The 23,179-nt window shown below is 39.7% G+C and overlaps 1 protein-coding gene, 1 long non-coding RNA gene and 3 other non-coding genes across 5 annotated transcripts in view; all 5 read right to left on the bottom strand.

Annotated features, from left to right (window-relative positions):
- The window catches only part of WDR43 (WD repeat domain 43), a 59,840-nt gene that overhangs the window by 23,907 nt on the left and 12,754 nt on the right, over positions 1 to 23,179 (bottom strand). The window contains exons 4-10 of the mRNA XM_032239185.1: positions 17,053 to 17,173; positions 15,831 to 15,970; positions 12,144 to 12,246; positions 7,209 to 7,273; positions 4,717 to 4,888; positions 2,993 to 3,079; positions 1,689 to 1,820 (exon numbers count right to left, since the gene is read on the bottom strand). Coding sequence (XP_032095076.1) covers positions 1,689 to 1,820; positions 2,993 to 3,079; positions 4,717 to 4,888; positions 7,209 to 7,273; positions 12,144 to 12,246; positions 15,831 to 15,970; positions 17,053 to 17,173 — 820 coding nt within the window. The remainder of the gene's footprint in view (positions 1 to 1,688; positions 1,821 to 2,992; positions 3,080 to 4,716; positions 4,889 to 7,208; positions 7,274 to 12,143; positions 12,247 to 15,830; positions 15,971 to 17,052; positions 17,174 to 23,179) is intronic.
- LOC116524356 lies at positions 1,326 to 1,403 on the bottom strand. Its single transcript, XR_004257299.1, has one exon. It is a non-coding gene; the product is annotated as a small nucleolar RNA SNORD53/SNORD92 (small nucleolar RNA).
- Positions 2,408 to 2,485, bottom strand: LOC116524355. Its single transcript, XR_004257298.1, has one exon. It is a non-coding gene; the product is annotated as a small nucleolar RNA SNORD53/SNORD92 (small nucleolar RNA).
- On the bottom strand, positions 3,740 to 4,710 carry LOC116524102. The gene is made up of 2 exons (XR_004257177.1): positions 4,172 to 4,710; positions 3,740 to 3,850 (listed from the first exon to the last, which is right to left on the bottom strand). It is a non-coding gene; the product is annotated as an uncharacterized LOC116524102 (long non-coding RNA).
- On the bottom strand, positions 16,281 to 16,365 carry LOC116524357. The gene has a single exon (XR_004257300.1). It is a non-coding gene; the product is annotated as a small nucleolar RNA SNORD53/SNORD92 (small nucleolar RNA).

Here is a 23,179-nt window from a genome sequence, read left to right as displayed (position 1 = left end):
TGCAATCCAAGCTTCCAGATTCTAGCGGAAAAAAAAAAAACTGCCCAAGAAGCACATGGTTTAAAAATGTTAATGCATAAAAAGCCTTGTATATGAAGATTCAGAAAAGGCAAGGACTTGGTGTCTGATTCTCAAACACAAGAAAAGACCTATTCTCAGAGACGCTTGCCCCACTATAACTATCTCTTGATATCACCCTCAGATCTGCAGGAGGAAACAAGATATTATTATTAAAGGGTATAAAGACTGTTATGGTCCCAAAACAATTTGTAAAATGTCTTCCTATTTTTGTTAGTCAGCTCCAAATGATGTATTAGCTAGAATATGCTATACTACAACTAAGTGTCCTTGATAAATACTTCAAATTTACATGTAAATAAACATGATGCAATATGCTATACAAAAACTCAATTATGGTCTGTGTGTGGTGGCTCTCGCCTGTAATCTCAGCACTAGGCAAGGCTGGGGCAGGCGAATCACTTGGGCCCCGATGTCTGATAAACAGCCTGGACAACATGGCAAAATCCTGTCTCTACAAAAAAATTAGCCGGGCATAGTGGCATGCGTCTGTGGTCCCAGCTACTAAAGAGGCTGAGGTGGACGGATCACTTGAACCCAAGAGGTAGAGGTTGCAGTGAGCTGAGAGCAAACCACTGCACCCCAGTCTGGGTGACAGAATGAGACCCTGTCTCAAAAATGAAATAAAAACAACAACAATAACAAAAAAAAAAAACCACCACCCTCAATTGTATAGAACTGATCCCTGATTAAAGCAACTCTAACATGTTCTGTCAGCCCCTTGGTAACTAATTCAAAAAGAAATTTGTTCTATGACTAACAAAGCAAACAGGTGTGCTTGGTTTATCCTAACACAAAATATATTAAAAAGGACATGGAGAAATTATAAAGTTGAATCTAGGCCAAGCCAAAGAAAGTTGGTACTTTATTTAAAGTCAGCTGAGGAGTAATTTTTATGACTATGTTATGACCATGTTTTACGAAGCTATGTTATCCCCACCCCCACCACCCAATAAACACCTTTAAAATCAGCTAAATTATCTTCAAAAGTGGACAAAGAATAAAAATTAAAGTAAAATCAGCTAAAGAACCATAGTATTTCTGTAAGAATAAAACAGTTAAAATTGCAGATGCCTTATATAACAGGGAAGAATGTGAACAGACGAAAAAAAAAAAAAAACTCTGCACAGATATGTACAGTAACCACAATGGATTTGGGGTTTGGGAAGAAAATGAAGATCATAAACACTTATGGAGTTATAATGACTATCACTTTTAGATACCAACTGGCACTAAGCTAGCCAGGATTGCTCAGACAGCCAAGAGAAAAGAGGCATCACTGGAACTCAGCAACATGCGAAACCCAATGATAGTCATCACAGCAAGTCCTGGCTTGACTTATTCAATTTTATGTTGCCCAGCTAACTACTAACTAATGGCCAAAACCGCACTCTCTTTAGTTACTAAAGGTTCCGTCTTCTCCGTTAAACAGAGCCCAAAGGGGACAATCTAGAATTTTGAAACCTATGATGGTGAAGATAAAAGAGAGCATAAGAGCAGAAATCTCAGTAAATTTCTAAAGCTTTAACTTTGGCTCTATCCAGGACACCTGATAGAATCTCCCAGTAATTTTAAATCACAAACTCAAATACACAGAGTGGTTGCATTACCTCATTTCCCCCTGATTTCCTCTTGCTCTCTACTTGCTCGGTTTGTGGAGGAGCAGGCTTGATAGCTGCATGATGACCAGGAATCCCAGGCACCAGAACTTTTGCTTCAGAATTCATCACTGGTGTCCTCACCTGTTCAACAGGTATAGCCAGGGCATGAAAAAGGAAATCATACCTTAGTCCTTATGTATCCTCAATGAGAAAACAGCTTTTAAAGGGCTCTTCTATTGGAAAAATGCAATATAAGTAATTTAATATGATATGAATTAAAGATACATTATTAATTGAATGTTGACTAAATTTTTTAAGTGACAATCTGGAAGACTGAATTTAAAGTTGACAATACAGCTGGGTGTGGTGGCTCACGCCTGTAATCCAAGCACTATTGGAGGCCAAGGCGGGCGGATCACCTGAGGTCGGGAGTTCAAGACCAGCCTGACCAACATGGTGAAACCTCGTCTTTAAAAAAATAAATAAATAAATAAAATCTTACAATACTAGGTAAGAGTAAAACCCAACTGGTCTGATGGCAGTGGGTTATCAAAGCTTATCACTATTTAGTGTCACTAATGTTGGCTTACAAGCCCCCACTACTAAATTTGACTGGCTTAAAAAAGAATACAAACAAAATCTACAGATTACATAAGGACACAATGGTTTTGTAAAATTTTAAAGTTACACATTTTATAACCACCTCTAGAATTCAAGCTTTGCCAGAAATGCTCAGACAGCCAAGAGAAAGGTGTCATCTCTGAAACTCAGATAGCAGCGAAACCATATGGATGTCATCATAGCACGTCTTGGCTTTCCCTGTCTCACTGAACCACGGAACATGGTATCTACATGGAGACACCAAGTGATATGCAAAATAGAGCACCATGATGCTCCTCCTATGCTTGTGGTATTAATTCTAGCCCCATGATGGTTTTATCACACCCTGAAATACAGCATTCCTCTCAGCAAAGTGATGCTCTTTTAAGTACTGAGACTGATAAAAGCCATCAATTGATAAACCTGATACTGATATTTATTCCTACATTCTTCCTTGCCCAGATGATGATGCATGGTGGGCAGGGAAGAACCACATCCAAGATCTTCAACTGCTAATCTTCTATTCACTTAAGAAAGCAGGAGTACAATCTTGACATCTAAAACCATAATCCCACAAAATTTATAAGAGAATAAAGATATTAAAGAATAGATAAACTCAGTTTAATCATAATACTACATAACAATTCAATTCACCCAAATTCACCCAAATAAATATTCTTTTTCTTAAAACTTCAAATTTTTAATGTGCTTACCTTTGTTATAGCTGTTTCCACTTTGGGGGCCCAGCAGTTTGAAATATCTCTTACTAAACACATATGAGGTTCTCTGGTGTTTAAAGCCTGAGAATATATTTTTTTAAAGGAGGAGATGAAAGGAAAGAAAGTGTCAAACAAAGCAACTGGGAATAAGAACAAAATGAAAACTAAATGACTGCTTATTTTTGTAAAACATTAAAAAGTAAGGAAGCTTTCCACACTCAACTGTTAACCATGAGCACCACTCAGACTGATGGCAGTTAAGAAAAATGGTAACTCTGAAGACACCGGGTACCAAGGTTTACTTTCCTCAGTTATGAACTGTTTGAAATTTTCACATTTATTGGTTTTAAAAGTCAACAGACTTTTTAAATGTAACAGGTTTTAAAGAAATCATATCAGTTCATCATCCTTTTAAGAAATAGTTTGTGCTCAAAATAGTAAATGGTTCTACCCTTAACTCTCCCGTTGTCCTTTTCATAAGCAAGTCAAAGGTCACACTGCTGATTCACAAAATACATCTGTATGTCCTGACATGATATTAAATGGGATGGGGAAGTCAGATATAGCAAACTACATATGTAACAATAAAGGTTTAAAGTGATACATAATTCTATATGCCCGTGTAATTAATCAATATTGGGAAAGATGCAAACCAAATAGTCAACAATGGCTTCAACCAGAGAGGGGGAATGCACATACGGCAAGGAGCCATGTTTACAGCTTAACACTTTTCTTTTTTGCTTTTATTAAACCATATGCATGTATGCTTGTGTAGGCATGTAATATTCCACTCATAGTCTTGCTGAGGACCATACTAAGTAAAAGTATTTTAACGCTAGCTTAAGAAATAACCTATTTAGGGCTGGGTGCGGTGGCTCACGCCTGTAATCCCAGCATTTTGGGAGGCCGAGGCAGGTGGATCATGAGGTCAAGAGATCGAGACCATCCTGGTCAACATGGTGAAACCCCATCTCTACTGAAAATACAAAAAATTTGCTGGGCATGGTGGTGCGTGCCTGTAATCCCAGCTACTCAGGAGGCTGAGGCAGGAGAATTGCCTGAGCCCAGGAGGCGGAGGTTGCGGTGAGCCGAGATAGTGCCATTGCACTCCAGCCTGGGTAACAAGAGCGAAACTCTGTCTCAAAAATAAAAAAAAAGAAAGAAAGAAATAACCTATTTATTGTATGTGCTTGCAATAATTCCCAAGTCTTCATAGAAACATCTGCAGTGAACACTGTTAAATCACTGCACTGCCCATTACATTTCCACTTAGAAAATCCAATGAGTGCTAATACTAAGAGGCCCTTTTATTAAGATTTACATTTTGCGTAACTAAGCAAAATTCAACATAAGTCATACCTGTACTGACCAATTAGTAAGACACTAGGAACTTACTTAGAGCACATTTCAAGTGCTCATGTGTCTACTGGGCACTTGCAACGTGGCTAGTCCAAACTGAGATTTGCTGCAAGTGTGAAATACACACCAGATTTTAAAAACACAGTACCAAGGGAGAGGGCTGAGATAAATAACTCAAACAATGCTTTATACTAACCAGGTGTTAAAATACGTTGGATATAGAGCTCTCACAAATTAAAGCACTCCATGAAAAATCCTTTAATTTAAAAAGAATACATTATTTATCTTAAAGACCAATCACTATCTTCCGTGGACATAGGGATGCTATATTGCTTTACTCCAGAGTAGCAGCTACGTACCACTCGCTCAATAGTAGGCTGAAACCAACTGCCATATACAAGCAACAATGACATTTTGTCTGAGCAAAAACCAGCAGCTAGAATAGGGATGGGTTTTGGTGTTGATTTCTTGCCTTTCCCAGGTGTTGCTATCTGAATTGTGCAGTTTGAAGTCAAAGGCTTTTTGCAGTATCTGGAAATGGAGGGAGGAAAATGAAATTAGAGAATTTGAAAAAATGTTTCACACTAACTCTCTGGACTGACATCAAGTCATGAAATGTGACCCTCCTGTAGCTTCTACACTGCCATCAGGAGTCACCTGGGTCTCTGGACCATGAGTACTCCCTTTCAAGACCTCACCTTCCTCACCACCGAAATCAGCCTTGAGACCTACTTGCCCCTCTGTCCCATTTTTTCAGGCCCCATGAAGAAGCCCCAAGCTGTCAAACGTTCTGTCGCCACCCTGTACTTCAGGTCCTGTGTTGTTCTGTCCAGCCCTGTTCCAGACAGTCCCATCTCCAAATGCTCCCAACCCCCAGAAGCCACAGCAAGCCTCTGGACTGTAGTTCCAGCAGCAAAATTATGTCCTCAATGGCTTCTCTAGGGGCTTTCTTCACATTCTTCCTCTACCCTGGTTTGGCCCTGCAGCACTCCCAACTTGTACCTCTTTTCTCTCCCATACTCTTTGTGCCAGGGGCCTTGGACGTGATTTAAATGAGTTCCTTGTTCTTCACTGACACTTCAAGACAAAAATCTCTCCCTCTTTTGTCCCTAAAATCTTTCAAATTGTTGACACCAATCCCAGCTACCCCTCCCCCCTGCTGCCATCCAATGATCTCTGGGTCATTTCCCCACATTTCTTAAAGATTTCAGTGGCTTGCGGTTATTCCTTCCAACATTACACCAAATGAATTCCTTTCTCAGTGGTTTCCACACTCAAGTGTCCAGGTTGATGGGTGGAAGGACACTTCTGACACTCTCATCTGTCAACTTTCTCAAACAAACATGTCCCTCACTCACTGTATTTCAGCCACAAACTCCTCACACCCTACACATCTTATTAACCCTTCTTCTCTAAAATACACATCCTGCATAATATCCCAGGTCTAAGCATCTCACAATCCCTATCTTTCCAACTTACTCCTCCTATCACCCCGACTCCACAATTACCTCTAGACCCAAGTTTTGGAGTTTCTGCTTTAGCCTTTCCCCCTCTATACAGTCTATTCTAAACGGAATGACTATCTTAAAACTTAGGTCAAAGCTCATGAAATCCTCTGCTTGAAATCCTTCAATGGCTTGCCACTGCCCAGGAAGAGATGCCCGAGTCCTCACTGTGGCCCACTACCTTTGAGCCCCACTTCTTCTGAGTCTCAATTGTACACTCCAGGTACATACATCATTCTATAAATAAAAGCTTCAAGAGTAACACACTAAAATGTAAACAGTTATCTATAGGAGCAGAACTCAATGGAGGGAGACTCAGGTTTTAAAATCAAGTGTCTGGGCATCCTGGATGTTTTAAAATGAGCAGACTTTTTATATAATCTGTTTATAATTAAATAAATTCCTATAATGGTATTTTAAAAGAAGGATACCAATTGACAACAAATGGTTAAAACCATTTTAAAGCTTAACAAAATTGTGTGCATAATGAGTCTCAAGCCGTGTTTTCAGTATACGACAACGTTTGGCAAATTTTCTGAAGAGGGCAAAATAATAAATACTTCAGGTTCTTCAGACCATATACGGTCTCCACTGAATGCAGCCTGCAGGCCAGTTTGCGGACTCTTGATCTACGACCGCTACACAACCTAACAACAATACTCCTCTCTGTCTAAGAAAACAGCAGCACTGGCAAGGGGAAGTAAAGTACTCTCAAAGACAAATAAAACATCATCAAAGTTCACAAGTGAATCTCTCTAACTGAGCCACTTTCTTCTGAAATTTATCATTGGAACTACCAACACTGCCAGGCCTGGTGGCTCACACCTGTAATCCCAGCACTTTGAGAGGCTGAGGTGGGCAGATAACGAGGTCAGGAATTCGAGACCAGCCTGGCCAATATGGTGACACCGCATCTCTACTAATAATACAAAAAAAAAAAAAAAAAAAAATCAGCTGGGCATGACGGTGCACGTCTGTAGTCCCAGCTACTTGGGAAGCTGAGACAGAAATCGCTTGAACCCGGGAGGCAGAGATTGCAGTGAGCTGAGATCACACCACTGCATTCCAGCCTGGATGACAGCGTGAGACTCCATCTCAAAAAAAAAAAAAAACTACCAACATTTACTAAGGATACATCATAAAGAGCCACTCTCCTAATCACAAATATATAAATAAATCTGATACCCAGCTTTAACTGGGAATGTATGTAGTCATGTGGATAAAGAAAAATGCTATCAAAACAGTCTAACTGAATAGTAATATGATGCAAAGAATAACCAGCTGGGAAAATAACCAAGTAACAAGCCAGGGAAAGAAATTTTGTACTTGGAAAATTTCTTACTTACCCATTTAATATGTGTTCAAAAAGATGGACTTGACCATCTCTGCAAACAACAGCCAACTTGACAGGCTAAAACAAAAATGTAACCAACGTATTATAAAGGAAAACATATTCCAGTCCCCAATATAACTTATGAAAACTCAGCTCTCCTCCCCACCCCTTTACATAATCAGAAGAAAAAAAAAAATAGCAAGAATCCATTTAAAAATAATTACCTCTGTCAAAATAACCCTTAGTAGTAGGGTTGTCAACATTCTAGATAAATGTTTATGCCAAGAAGATAATAGTCAAGGAGAATGAACCCTCAAAATTAGATGAGCAAAGTTAATACCAAGTGCAAAGGCTGGTAACATGGAGCTGACATGCCCCTCATGCCGGGAATACAGAAAAAGCCATTTTGCATGTATGGCTAGGAAGGGGCGTTGTAAGCCCTCATTGCCTCTCTTCCTCCATCCCTGTCAATGTAAGTGGCCTAGGCTGTCTGGAAACGCCCCCATCCACCTAGGAAGGGGTGTTGTAAAGTCCTGACCACCTCTCTCCCTCCATCCACTGTCAGTGTGAGTGGCTTACGCTCTCTGCATGCTCCTACCTACCATACTCTTGCTGTCAGCCTCCCTAAAGCTCATGTTTTAAAGTTCTGAAGCTTTCTTAAGGAAAGCTTAAATGAAAGCACTTCCAAAATACTGCTATAACTTTAGTTATAAAGGTAATGAGAGAATTCAGGGAGTAGCCAATACATTGAAAGAAAATGAAGTATACAAAATGTTTTAAGACCAACTTTGCACAACTGTAATATATCAATTAAAAACTAGAAAAAAGAGACTAACATTCATTGTGAAAACAACTTTGAAAATGTTTAAAATTCTTTACTGGTATATTTAAAAATAAGAAATCTCAGAAAGGGGAGTTTTACTAAAGAAAATTTCATTCTTTCTCAGGTTTAGTGCTATATGACAGTTGTCAGGGGAGGGCCAGGTACAGTGGCTCAGGCCTGTAATCCCAGCACTTTGGGAGGCTGGGGCGGGAAGATAGCTAGAGCCCAGGAGTTCAAGGCCAAACTGGGAAATACAGCGAAACCCCGTTTGTGCAAAAAAATACAAAAAAAAATTAGCACAGTACAGAGGGCACATGCCTGTAGTCTCAGCTACTCACAAGACTGGGGTGGGATCACTTAGGCCCGGGAGGTCAAGGCTACGGTGAGCCTTGATGGCACCACTGCACTCCAGTCTGGGCAACAGGGTGAAACCCCATCTCAAAAAAGAAAAAGTTATCAGGGGAGAGACCATTTCCATGCCATCCAATGTTCTAGTTCCCCCTTGTGCAACTCCAATTGACAGGCATGGAAATCTAACCTGTCTAGAGCAGTTGGTAACCTTTGAAGACAAAATAAGCAGATTGCTCTGCAATACCATAACTAAGGTTTTGTTTAATTCTAACGTATTGCTGTTAACTACAATCTCATATGAAGTGTCCGAATTAGAACTGGCTTCCTGGTTTAATGTCTTAAAAAATCATTTAAAAGGCCGAGCATGGTGGCTCATATCTGTAATCCCAGCACCTTGGGAGGTCAAGGCAGGTACATCACAAAGCAGAGATTGAGACCATCCTGGCCAACATGGTGCAACCCCGTCTCTACTAAAAATCCAAAACTTAGCTCAGTGTGGTGACGCGTGCCTGTAGTCCCGGCTACTCCGGAGGCTGAGGCAAGAGAATCATTTGAACACAGAAGGCAGAGGCTGCAGTAAGCCAAGATCACGCCACTGCACTCCAGCCTGGCAAGAGAGCAAGACTCCGTCTCAAAAAAAGAAAAAAATCATTTCAAAAAAACAGTTCTGCTCCTTTATTATTGATAATTTTCAATATAATGCCAATAATAATCCAAGATGACATCTGAATCAAACCTAAAATTAAATCTAAAAGTAGCAACAGAATTCAGTCAGAAAAAGAGAAAGTAAAAACTCAGTCTTGGCTGGGCGCGGTGGCTCATGCCTATAATCCCAGCACTTTGGGACGCGGAAGCAGGTGGATCACATAAGGTCAGGAGTTCAAGACTAGCCTGGCCAACATGGTAAAACTCCATCTCTACTAAAAACACGAAAATTAGCCGGGCATGGTGGCACGTGCCTGTAGTCCCAGCTCCCTGGGAGGCTGAGGCAGGAGAACTGCTCCAACATGGGAGGTGGAGGTTGCAGTGAGCAGAGATCACACTATCACACTCCACCCTGGCCAACAGAGCGAGACTCCATCTCAAAAACAAAACAAATAAACAAACTCGGTCTATTCTCTACATAGAGTAGTGGCAAGTTTTGCTACTCCAAGGAAGCGATTTTTCTCCCATAAATTACTTATATTTAAGAACCTACCTCTAAAAATTACACACACAGCAGGGCACGGTGGCTCATGTCTGTAATCCCAGCACTTTGGGAGGCCGAGGCGGGTGGACTACCTGAAGTCAGGAGTTCAAGACCAGCCTGGCCAACATGGTGAGACCCCATCTTTACTAAAAAATACAAAAAATTAGCTGAGCTTGGTAGTGGGCACCTGTAATCCCAGCTACTCAGGAGGCTGAGGCAGGAGAATCGCTTGAACCCAAGAGGTGGAGGCTGCAGTGAGCCAAGATCGTGCCACTGCACTCCAGCCTGGGCAACAAGATAAAGTCTGTCTCAAAAAGAAAAAAAAAAAAAACACGCCCACAAATAAAGGTTAAAAACTTTTGGCTGGGCGCAGTGGCTCACACCTGCAAACCCAGCTCTTTGGGGGGCCAAGGTGGGCAGATCACTTGAGGTTAGGAGTTCAAAACCAGCCTGGCCAACATGGCGAAACTCCATTTCTACTAGAAAAAAAAACAAAAATTAGCCAGGCATGGTGGTACACACCTATAGGCCCAGCTACTTGAGAGACTGAGGCAGAAAGATCACTTAAACCTGAGAAGCAGAGGTTGCAGTGAGCCAAGTTAGCACCACTACAGTCCAGCCTGGGTGACACAGCAAGACCCTGTCTCCCGAAAAAAAAAAAAAAAAAAAAAAAGATTTTTTTTTTTTTTAGAAAGTCACTTCACGTTAAATCAACTTCTTTATTTAACAGTTATAGGGGACTGGGCACAGTGGCTTATGCCTGTATCCCAGCACTTTGGGAGGCCAAGGCGGGCAGATCACTTAAGGCCAGGAGTTTGAAACCAGCCTGACCAACATGGCAAAACATTGTCTCTATTAAAAATACAAAAATTAACCAGGCATGGTAGTGCACACCTGTAATTCCAGCTACTACCGAGGCTGAGGCAGGAGAACTACTTGAACCCAGGGGGCGGAGGCTGCAGTGAGCCAAGATCGAGCCACTGCACTCCAGCTGGGTGACAGATTGAGACTCCATTTCAAAAAAAAAAAAAAAAAAAAAAAAACAACTTATAGGGGAAAATACCAAAATGTTTCTCATCAGTTCCCTATGATCAGAACTTCCGATCATCAGAATAGTGACTACAGATCACACTGAATGTACCCAAGTGTGCCCAACAGCTTTATGACATTAAAACACAGATTACTGTAATTAAGTGTACGATTCCTACTAGTTTTCTTAAAGACAAAAATATTTACAGAGAATCACTGATCTAATATCAATGGCCCCCACTTCATATTAGAAGGCCAAGTTTATTAGCAACAGAAGCTATATTTATTTATTTATTTATTTATTTACTTAATTACTGAGACAGGGTCTCACTGTCACCCAGGCTGGAGTACAGTGGCAGTATCACAGCTCACTACAGCTTCAACTTCCGGGGCTCAAGCAATCTTCCCACTTCAGCCTCCCAAGTAGCTGGGACCACAAGTACATGCCACTGTGCCCACCCAATTTTTTTTTTTTATTTTTTGTAGAGACCCTTTTGTAGAGACATGGTCTCTACAAAAAATTTTTTAAAAATTAGCTGGGCACCTGTCTCTACAAAAAATAAAAAAAAAATTAGCTGGGCACGGTGGTCCTGAACTCCTGGGCTCACGTTAGCCACCAAGCCCAGCCAGAAGCAACATTAAACCAAAATCTTTTTATTTTTAAACCAATGCTTCTTCCACTAAAACATTTTTTTTAAAGTATTAAAACATGATGAAAAACCTTTAAATCATCTCTAAATCCTAGGGGTTAATACAAAATCTGCATTTGAAAACTAATCTGAGTTAAAAGTGAAATACCCTTAACTTGCATTAAAAATGTGGGATTCTGTGCAAATCAAAATCATACATAGCTTTAGTCAAAGAGAAACATGAAGTAATTTGATGACATCAGATTTAATGCTATAATCATCAAATCCCTGATTTTTACATGAAAAAAAATTTTTTTGTTCCCCCGAGACGGAGTCTCATTGTGTTGCCCAGGCTGGAGTGCGGTGGCGCAGTCTTGACTCACTGCAACCTCTGCCTCCCAGGTTCAAGTGATTCTCCTGCCTCCATGCCCAGCTAATTTTTCTGTATTTTTAGTAGAGACGGGGTTATACCATGTTGGCCAGGATGATCTCGAACTCCTGACCTCGTGATCCACCTGCCTCAGCCTTCCAAAGTGCTAGGATTACAGGCGTGAGCCACCTCGCCCAGTGAATAACTATTTTTTTATAGGCAACAAACAAGAGGACATCAGAAGCTAGCACCAAAAATACTGCATCTGAGAAAAGAATCATATATACATACTCCTAGTAACAAAATCCCTCAACAACTTTTCTTAATTCACATAATGAATTTCTGACTGTACTACCTTCCTGTACAAAATTTTCCCTTCCCCGTAAGAGATTATCATCGTGATTTAAGTTCCTTTGAACGGTCTAAAATTTGTTACAGTTTGTTGTTACTCCCTCAGGTCCCTTCTATTTCTCAAGTCATTAAATCATCAAAACCTTGATTGTAGAAACAACATCTGTGAAATCAAAAAACAAATTCTCAAAAATCGAGCCATTTACCTCTTCTTTGTTTTCTGACAATGTTAAGTCAATATAGACAGGTTCATCGGTAACTGTAAATGACATCACTGCACTCTTTTCTTTGTTTTCTGATCGGACCTGCCTAGGTAACAAAAGCAGCAAATTAGATAGCAAGACACATTTAAATTTGTTTCTAAAAAGGCAAACACCTAAGGGGACAGGGAGATCAGTGCATGAGATTCCCAAGAGCTTTGTCATTTTTGAAAACTAATAAAGTAACTAAAGATCAACACAAGGGAAGCATCCATGTCACTACCACATAACATGGTTGCTTGAGAAAAGGGAAAGCAGTAATGCATTTGTAGCAGACTTAAACAATGAGTAACATTCTCTGTTCTTTTCTGTTGATCTGTTTGTCTATCTTGATACTAACACCGGAATCGTGATGAGTACAGCTTGATAATGCCTTGAAATCAACCTTAGTCCTCTAACATTTTTTCTTTTTCAAAATGATTTTGTCTATTCTTGTCATTTGTCTTTCCATTTGAATTTTAGAATCAGTTTGTTAATCTCTTAAAAAAAAAAAAAAAAGCCTGCTAAGATTTTGAATTGGTCTGCGTTAAGCCTACAGGTCAATTTGGGGAGAATAAACATCATAATGATATTGAGTAGAGAGCACAGAAACAGACCTGTATGTACACACATATGCAGCTGATTGTCATTATCCATGGATTTCTTATTTGCAAATTGGTTTGCAAAATTTTATTTATAACCTCAAAATCACTGTATTTTATGCTCCTTCAATCAGGTAGACTAGTGAAAAATCTGAGTTGCCTAACAAACTCAACATCTTCAGCTACGTTAGAACAAGGCTACTCTCTGTCTTCTCATTGCTGTTCTCATACTATCAACAAGTAGTTCCACCGTCAACCTAGTACCATGTTTTTGGCAGTTTTGTGCTTTGTTGGAGATTTCATGTTTAAAATGTCCCCAAATATACTTCTGAAGTGCTCTATGGTGTTCCTATGCATAAGAAGGCTGTGATGTGCCTCACAGTGAAAATATGTCTTAAATAGGCTTCACTCAGATGTGAGTTGTAGTGCTCTGAGTTCAAAATTAATGAATCAAAAACACGCATTAAATAAGATATCTTCAAACAAACAAACATAAAACAGGGTTTTATATATTGATGACAAAAATGTTACAAACTGGCTACCATTATGATATAAATGATATAAACACAAAAACCGATGACAAAAATGTTGTAACTGAAGGCTCATAGGAACCTAATGTTGTATTTCCCCAAGGAATAATGTTATTGACTAAATCAGTGTTCGTAGGGACTTTATAGAACTTAACAACTACAAATAATGAGAACCGATATAGGGATAAGAATGTGGGTGCAGGGATGTGTGGGTGTGGTGTTGGGGGTTATGGGAGGAGGGATATATGTAAAACCAAGTCAGCATAGATCTTCTCAACAAATGATACTGGGATCCCTGGATATCCATAATGCAAAAGCATGAATCTTAACATCACGAGGCATTAGAGAAAGTCAATTTAACACCACGAAATACCACTACCCACCGATTAGAATGGCTCAAAATTAAATGCTATACCAAGTGCTGATGAGGATGTGAAGGAATTCCCATTTTCATAGGCTGCTGGTAAAAATGCAAAATGCTACAACCATTTTAAAACAAAGCTGGCAATGTCTTAAAAAGCTAAATATACACCTATCATATGATCCAACCACTGCACTCCTATTTACCCAAAAGAAATGAAATCACATGTCCATATAAAGACTTGTACACCAAAAATGTCCACAGCAACTTTATTTGTAATGACCCAAAACCTGTCAACAAGTCTGGAAACAGAGAGATTACAAGACATGAGGAAAGACATCCATTATCTTGTTTGTGGTGAGAGTTTCACAATGTATATGTATGTTAAAACTCATCAGTTTGACCACTCTGGTATGTGCAGTTTATTACATGTCAACTATACTTCAATATAGCTGTTTTTAAAATTTAGGTACAAATTTTTAAAAATAATTATATAACAAACATGATTTACAAACAAGATTCAAATCAGTTTCTTTGCGGTCCAGAAGAAAATTAAGAGTTGATTTGATAAATTCTAAATGTTTTCATGCAAAAATTCTTAGTAAGATTCATTCTAACATGAAGCCATTCAACTATGTTCAGTATCTCTATCATCAGACCACTATACACAGTATCTTAACCAATCAATAAGAGATAGTACTGGGGTTTATCTGTTAATCTTCATTCACCAAGAAGCTAAATGCAAGGCAGCAAGAAGCCTCTGCATGTTATGTGCTCACAGAAATGTGTCTTTCAAAGGGAATTATCAGGGGGCCTTAGGCCTGCTCTACCTATCCCCATGCAATTACAGAGCTCATTGGGCAACTTTTCAATATGGGTTTTAATATTTTTCTTTTGTGTGTGTGGTTAATTTTACATTTACTTCCTTTTTACCAGGAAGCCCCCACATATAGTAGATACTATTCAGGTTAAGATTAACATAAACCAACTTTTATTTTATATTATGAAATTTTGTAGCTAGAGACCCCTAGGTACAAGGAAGTCTAAGTGGTAAAACATTTGAAATTGAAGCAACTCAGTCAGTCATGGCAGGGGACTCTGGTAGATTTTAATTTTTTAGCACTACTAATTCCTTATGCAATTATTAGACCCTCTAAAGGAATTTATCTCCACTGGCTCTCCTCAAAAATCAAACATGAAACAGAAAACCATATCTGTTTCATTATAAGAGTCGTAATTAGGAATTACAGCTTTGCTGGTGGTTTTGAAGGTAAACAGAGGTCCACATTTTGACTTATGACTCCTACACAACCACCTTTTTAAGGAATACATATTGGACGAGTCCCACTTCTAAATGAGTATCACTTTGTATAAATTCATAGTAACTTTATATGATGAAAAGCATGCTCAACTAATTATTACTAAAATGAGAAAAGTAGATATCTAGAAAGATCTCTACTTATTTTGCTCATAAACAGCAGGGTGGGTTTTTTCTAGCCAACTTCACCATCAGATGCTGCCATAAAATCCAGGAATTTTTTTTTTTTTTTTTTTTTTTTAAAGACGGGATGTCACCATGTTGGTCAGGCTGGTCTTGAACTCCTGACCTCAGGTGATCCGCCCGCCTTGGCCTCCAAAGTGCTAGGATTACAAGTGTGAGCCACTGCGCCCGGCCTGGAAATTTCTTAAAAACCTCTGATGGCTTTGTATCACTGAATTGATTTTTACTTTTAGAAGTGATTTCAAAGAGTTATAGTCAATAACGGCTACTGCAAAAAGGGGTTACTGGGAATTCTCAGACACAGCCAAGGAATTTTATGCCCTCTGTAAATATATACTACTGCATTAACCCAGTGGTGCCACATATTTCAAAATCAATGGTCTTCCTAAATTTTTTTAAAGTTACTTCTAAATTGCCCAACCACAAAAATATTCGGTCCACTGTATCACTAAACAAGCACAGGAGACTTTATTACATAATGCACTTAATTTTTTCTCAGAAAGATCTGTTTTGTAGGCAGGCTCAATTCTTTATTTATTATGAGTCAATGTAAATCCAACAGTAAGTACAACAAAGTCCCATACTCATAATTTACATTAATTACGTAAGCTCTGACAAATTCTTTCAATGCTACCTCCAAAATCCAAAAGGACTACATACCAGACATTAAGTAACCGGTCATGAACTGCTCCAGATAAGAAATAAAGACCTGTGATTCCATCAAAGGGCTGGCTCTCATTAGGAGGTCTGATAGTGGTAAACATAAGTGACGAAACTGGCGTCGCATGTCCTGTGAAATGCTAGCAAAAGTTAAATCTCAGTTAGGAGAGCAGATTCAAAGCAGTGACAAAAATTAATAGTATATGTATCATCAACAAGCCACATGACACATATCTGAAAGAAGAGCTACATGATAAACTGTTAAATTCAGTTCTAAGCAAATAAGGTTATTTGTACTTTAATTCTCCTCTTTAAAACCCCATCTGAAAGTACTGAAAATTTAGATGTTCCTTCTAACTCCCACGACCCTACCACTCCGCACCTTTATTTCCTACATTCTTGAATTAAAGATTCACTTAATTCTATCCATTTTAAATGGGGTACACTTGGGTGCTCAGACACAGCCAAGGAATTGTAGGTCTTCATTTTACTCTCAGTGAGTCGAAACCACAATATTAAGGCATCATCACAGCACCAAATGTTCAGTAAGCCCTGAGTGAAAGTTTTTTCCTCCTCCAAAAGTACAATTATATTTTATATATACAGTAATACTAAAAAAAAAAAAAAAACATACAATCCAAATCTCCAGTCAAATACAGTAAGTGGACTAAATGCTGAATGTAGGCTAGAAATCAAAATTACCATAATCATCACATAGTAGGGTAAAAACGTTTTTATTAAGAAAATCTTTTTTGAGCTAGGCATGGTGGCAAGCACCTATATTCCCAGCTACTCAGGAGGCTGAGGTGGGACAATCGCTTGAGCCTGGGAGGTCAAGGCCACAGTGAGCTATGATAGTGTCACCGCACTACAGCCTGGATGACAGAGAGGCCCTGTCTCTAAATCTATTTTGTCTTTTATAAGGTAACTTTTTTTGTGTGGATACATAGTTGGTATATATATTAAAATTTAAATTTAAAAAAAATCTTGTTTCTTGAATATTGGTTCTATTCATTTTTCCAATACATATGAAGTAGACATGTCTAGTCTTTTTAACATCAACAAATAAGATTAGTAGGCTAAATTTTCTCCACTAAACTATTAGATGTACCTGACAATGAAGAATGTGTATTCTTAAAATAATATCTCATGGCTCAAACTTCTGCATTTCTCCGCGTTTACTCTTTGATTATTATGCTTATAAATAATTTTATTCACTCACTCTGTAGACTTCTTTGGTCTCCAAAACCCATAGTTTGATTGTTCGACCAGCTGAAAGCAACATCTTTCCATCTGGGCTGATACACAGGGAACTGACACTGCTATTGTCGCCTTTCCATTTGCTATATTGTGAAGAGAGACAAAGGCATCTCAATAAATGAGGAAAAACCCTACTCAGAGCGGAAAATAACAAAAAAACTGAGCATTAAAAATACCGCCTCATGTCCTATGCCAATTACATTCCCTAAAAGCTGTGTCAGGTAACTAACCCTGGACATACCACTGTGATAAAGACTCATTGAAAGGGCTCCTTAACAAAGCACAATCTCCCTTTGGCAGGCATGGGATAGATTCTCAAGAAGTATCAGAAAATGGGTGAGTAAGAGTTATACCAATATAAAATGGGTAGTTGTACATCCTGTGTGTGACCCAGGAGATGAACTTTGTGAATGTCCAGGAAAGTTCCACACTGGCTAGACCTCGCCAAGCCCATTCCTAACCCTACCTCAACTCTCACTTTCTCTGGAAGGTTGGCCTTTAAATCCCTTAATAACACAAATAATTTCTCAAAAGCTGCAACACAAAAAGGTTATTTCCACACCAAATCCACACGAATGCACCCCAATCTGACAGGTAATATGAATTAGGAACAGCTAATTCACATTACCTTTTCATTACCTCAAATATGATTAGAAGCACGAGTCTTTCCTGTCTGTTACTCATATTAATGCTGTCACAGACAACAAGGAACTTGGCTTTTCACTTATAAAATCAAGAAGTAACATTAGGGGCTGGGCATGGTGGTTCATGCCTATAATCCCAGCATTTTGGAAGATCGAGGTGGGCAGACAGCCTGATTCCAGGAGTTCAAGATCAGCTTGGGCAATATAGTGAGACCCTGTCTCTACAAAAAATACAAAAATTAGCAAGGCGTGGTGTAGTAGTCCTAGATACTAAAGGAGGCTGAAGTGGTAGGATCGCTTGAGCCCAGGAGGCAGAAATTGCAATAAGCCGATCACTGCACTCCAGCCTGGGTGACAAAGCAAGACTGTCTTACAGAAAAAAAAAAAAGAGAGAGAACAGTAAGAACCTTAATAACAAGAGGTTATCAAGTGGAAGAAAATGTAAGATGGGCACGGTGGCTAATGCCTGTTATCCCAGCACTCTGGGAGGCTAAGGCAGGCAGATCACAAGGTCAGGAGTTCAAGACCAGCCTAGCCAACATGGTGAAACCCCATCTCTACTAAAAATACAAAAAAAATTGTAATCTCAGCTACTTGGAAGGCTGAGGCAAGAGAATTGCTTGAACTCAGGAGGCAGAGGTTGCAGTGAGCCGAGATTGTGCCATTGCACTCCAGTTTGGACGACAGAGCAAGACCACGTCTTGGGAAAAAAAAAAAAGGAAAATGTATGGTTCTGCCAGTCAACCCTGGAATAAGTCAAATTAGTCATTGCAAAAACAAAATTAGATTCCTACATTACAAACAAACATGCAAAAATTAATTGATCAAATTTAAAAGTATTTAAACAGAGTATGAGAATGCTTTTACAATCCTGGGGTTAGGATTGTAAAAACTAATCCTGTGGAAAGGCCTTCCACAGCAATTATAAACCAGAAAATATAAAGAAAAAAATAGATCTGATTTAATTACATAAAAATAAGTCATAAAATTAAAATATAAGTAAAAAGTGGCCAGGCACAGTGGCTCACACCTGTAATCCCAAAACTTTGGGAGGCCACGGCGGGTGGATCAGTAGATCACTTGAGGTGTTCAAGACCAGCCTGTACAACATGGTGAAACCTTGTCTCTGCTAAAAACACAAAAATTAGGCTGGTGGCAAACACTTTGTAATCCCAGCTACTAGGGAGGCTGAGATGGGGGGATCACTTGAACCCCGGAGGCAGAGGTTACAGTGAGCTGAGATGCCACCACTGCATTCCACCTGGATGACGGAATGAGATCCTGTCTCAAAAAAAAAATATACGTATATATGTGTGTAAAAAGCTAGGCAAAAGTACCAAAAATATACTACAAAGGATTAATACTCACAATACACAAATAGCTCCTTCATATCAGTAAGAAAAGGAACTCAAAATAAAAATAGACAAAGGATATAAACAGGCAATTCGTAGGAAAAATACAAATTGTTGATAAACACAAAACATTCAACGTCACTGGTAATCAAAGAAATCCAGCTATAAGGAGAACTTTTCCTTTACCCTTATTGGTTTCTAAAATTTTTGTCAATTTATCATCGATTACTATAACTTCAATTCTCATTTATATTCAATATTCAACATATATTCACTATGTTGAGACATATAAAAAAGACATAATCACCATACTACCTAGAGGAGGCTGATAAACTTCCTGAATCTACTTCCCCACTCGGTTTTATGGGCTTTTTTTTTTTTTTTTTTTTTTTTTAGACAGAGTTTTGCTCTGTTGCCCAGGCTGGAGTGCAACGACACGATCTGGGATCATCGTAACCTCCACCTCCCGGGTTCAAGCAATTCTGCCTCAGCCTCTCAAGTAGCTGGGATTGCAGGCATATGTCACCACACTCAGCTAATTTTATATTTTTAGTAGAGATGAAGTTTCTCCATATTGGTCAAGCTGGTCTCCAACTCCCAACCTCAGGTGATCCACCCACCTCAGCCTCCCAAAGCACTGGAATTACAGGTGTGAGCCACTGCACCCAGCCCGCCACTCAGCATTGAAAATGCTAGTTAGGCTAATAATACCTTCTCTCTATCCTCCCCACACCCCAATCCCTCAGGAGCTTTGCAACTCAAAGCACCAATCAGCACCATCTGGGAACTTGTGAGAATTATGCTCTCAAGCTCCAACCTAGCTACACCTACTAAATCAGATCTGTATGTACAAAGAAGCACTAGATGAAAAAATTCCTCTCTGGGAAACGTAAATGGTTCCAGACCTATACATACTAATATTTGAAGGCTTCCTAATCACTCTATAAATGAAGCATAACAATTAAAAAGTCACACACTCACACCTAAGCCTTCCAATCAGTATTTTTTTCCCCAAACAGGGTCTCGCTCTGTTGTCCAGGGACAGCGCAGTAGCAAGATAACAGCTCACTGCAGGCTTAATCTCCTGGGTTCAAGTGATCCTCCTGCCCCAGCCTCTTAGGCAGCTGGAACTTCAGGTACACACCACCACCCCTGGCTAATTGTTTTCTTTTTTGTAGAGAGAGGGTTCTCACTATGTTGCCTAGGACAGTCTTGAACTCCTAAGCTCAAGCATTCCTTCCACCACAGCTTTCCAAAGTGCTAAGATTACAGGCATAAGCCACGGCACCCAGCCACCAATCAGCTTTTTTTTTTTTTTTTTTGAGACCCAGTCTCACTCTGTTGCCCGGGCTGGAATGCAATGGCGAGATCTCAGCTCACTTCAACCTCCACCTCCCAGGTTCAAGCAATTCTCCCGCCTCAGCCTCCTGAGTAGCTGAGATTATAGCCTTGTGCCACCGTGCCTGGCTAATTTTTTATTTTTTTAGTAGAGATGGGGTTTCAATTTCACCATCTTGGCCAGGCTGGTCTCGAACTCTTGACCTCATGATCCACCCGCCTCGGCCTCCCAAAGTGCTGGGATTACAGGCGTGAGCCACCGCGCCTGGCCCCAATCAGCTTTTTAATGCTTTGTTTCCAAATAGTGACAGACAGCCCAGGATCTCCAGTGGGCTGGAGGATAAAACATAAACATAAAAAAGAACAAATCAATAGAGATGTAAGGAACAAAAGAAAATAATTAATGGCCAGGTGTGCTGGCTCACATCTGTAATCCCAGCACTTTGGAAGGCCGAGGCGGGTGGATTACCCGAGATCAGGCATTTGAGACCAGCCTCACCAATATAATGAAGCCTTGTCTCTACTAAAAATACAAAAATTAGCTGAGCATGGTGACAGGCACTTGTAATCCCAGCTATATGGGAGGCTAAGGCAGGAGAACTGCTTGAACCTGGGAGGTGGAGGCTGCAGTGAGCCGAGATCGTACCACTGCACTCCAGCCTGGGCGACAGGGTGAGAATCTGTCTCAAAAAAAAAGAAAGAAAAAGAAAAGAAGAAAAAGCAGTAAGCAAAAAATAGCTTCTAAAGTAAACCATGGTAAAAGAAATTTTAGCCAGACACAATGACTCACACCTGTAATCCCAGCACTTTGGGAGGCCAAAGCAGGCAAATCACAAGGTCAAGAGATGGAGACCATCCTGGCCAACATGGTGAAACCCAGTCTCTACTAAAATTACAAAAATTAGCTGGGCGTGGTGGCATGTATTGATAGTCCCAGCCACTCAGGAGGCAGAGGCTACAGTGAGCCAAGACAGCACCATTGCACTCCGGTCTGACAACAGAGCAAGACTCCATCTCAAAAAAAAAAAGAAAAAAATCACTAGAAGTAGAAGATTTGGAAAATGAAATTGAGACAATCTAACAGGTAACAGAAAAGTAAAAGGAGAAAATAAGAGAAAAAAGCCAGAATTTTAAAGAATAAGTCCAGGAAATGCAAGATCTAGATAACAGTATGTAACACTAGAGAAAGCTTAAGAAAAAACAGATGAAATTATCAAATAGTGCAAGAAAAATGAGAACATGGGCCAGGCTCAGTGACTCACACCTATAATCCCAGCACTTTGGATGGCCGAGGTGGGCAGATCACGAAGTCAGATAATTGAGACCATCCTGTCCAACATGGTGAAACCCTGTCTCTACTAAAAATACAAAAATTAGCTGGGCATGGCAGTGCGTGCCTGTAATCCCAGCTACTCAGGAGGCTGAGGCAGGACGATCGCTTGAACCCGGGAGGCGGTGGTTGCAGTGAGCTGAGATTACGCCACTGCACTACAGTCTGGTGACAGAGCTAGACTCTGTCTCAAAAAAAAAAAAGGAGAGGAAACATGAATTTCCATGCTAAATGACCCCATCAAATGCCAACGTAATTTATTAATATTTTTAAAGCATGGAAAATTTGAGAATACTACAAATAATTAACACTAAAAAGCTTTTTAAAAAATGGAAAAATGTCTCCAAAATTAGTGAGGAAAATATACGTGCAACCCAAAACCTTATATCCTCTAACTACCAACTCACTGTGAGGTATAATTAAAGACACTGGTGAACAGGCAAAATCTCTCTCCTACCTTCTCAGGAATCTACCAACTGATGTGCCCCACCAAAAAAGAGTAAACCAAAAAAGGAGAAAATAAAATCCAGGAATCTGACAAGAAAAACCTCTCCAGGATGATAGTGAAAGAAAATTTTGGCCAGGTGCAGTGGTTCATGCCTGTAATCCCAGCACTTTGGGAGGCCAAGGCTGGTGGATCACTTGAGATCAGGTGTTTGAGGCCAGCCTGGCCAACATGGTGAAACCTCATCTCTACTAAAAATATGAAAATTGGCCCGGTGTGGTGGCACACACCTGTAATCCCAGCTACTCGGGAGGCTGAGGCAGGAGATTTGCTTGAATCTGGAAGGCAGAGGTGGCAGTGAGCCGAGATCATGCCATTGCACTCCAGCCTGGGTGGCAAGGCAAGACTCAAAAATAATAATAATAAAAAAGAAAATCTCAGGGTAATCATCATTCAGCAGAACTTACAAGACTGTGAAGTCTTCTAAGAAGTGAATAAAACTGACTGATGTGTCTAGAAAATAACTGGGAAGGTTTATGCCACTGAAAATAACCTAGTAACAGGCACATACAAAACTAATCAAATGAAAACCAAAGCAATTATAAACCCCAAGAAAAGCAAAATTTTGTACCAAAAAAATATATTAAACATAGGAAAGTCTAAGGCTCAGTTGTAACAACATTTAACGAGTTATAATGTAAACAAATGCTGCTTATCGAGCACTGATACAACAATATCGGGAGATTTGGGAGGGAGAAAAGAAGATAAGAGCTAAATCCTCATCTTCCACAGTAGAAAAGCAATGCATAGCATCGAAAACAGAAAACAAAATCAAGTAACAGCAACTTAAGAATGCTAAGGATGAAGCTAAAAACATAATGATCTTATGAGACAACACAGTTTAGTGTATGAGGGGCCAGGCTCTTATTTAACCTACCTCACAACAACAAAGTGGGGCTACACTCCACCTCACAGGCTTA

This window comes from Sapajus apella, unplaced genomic scaffold, assembly GCF_009761245.1.
Source record: "Sapajus apella isolate SASKATOON/1434 unplaced genomic scaffold, GSC_monkey_1.0 scaffold44, whole genome shotgun sequence".
Lineage (NCBI taxonomy): Eukaryota > Metazoa > Chordata > Mammalia > Primates > Cebidae > Sapajus > Sapajus apella.
This window is presented reverse-complemented; position numbering and strand designations above follow the sequence as displayed.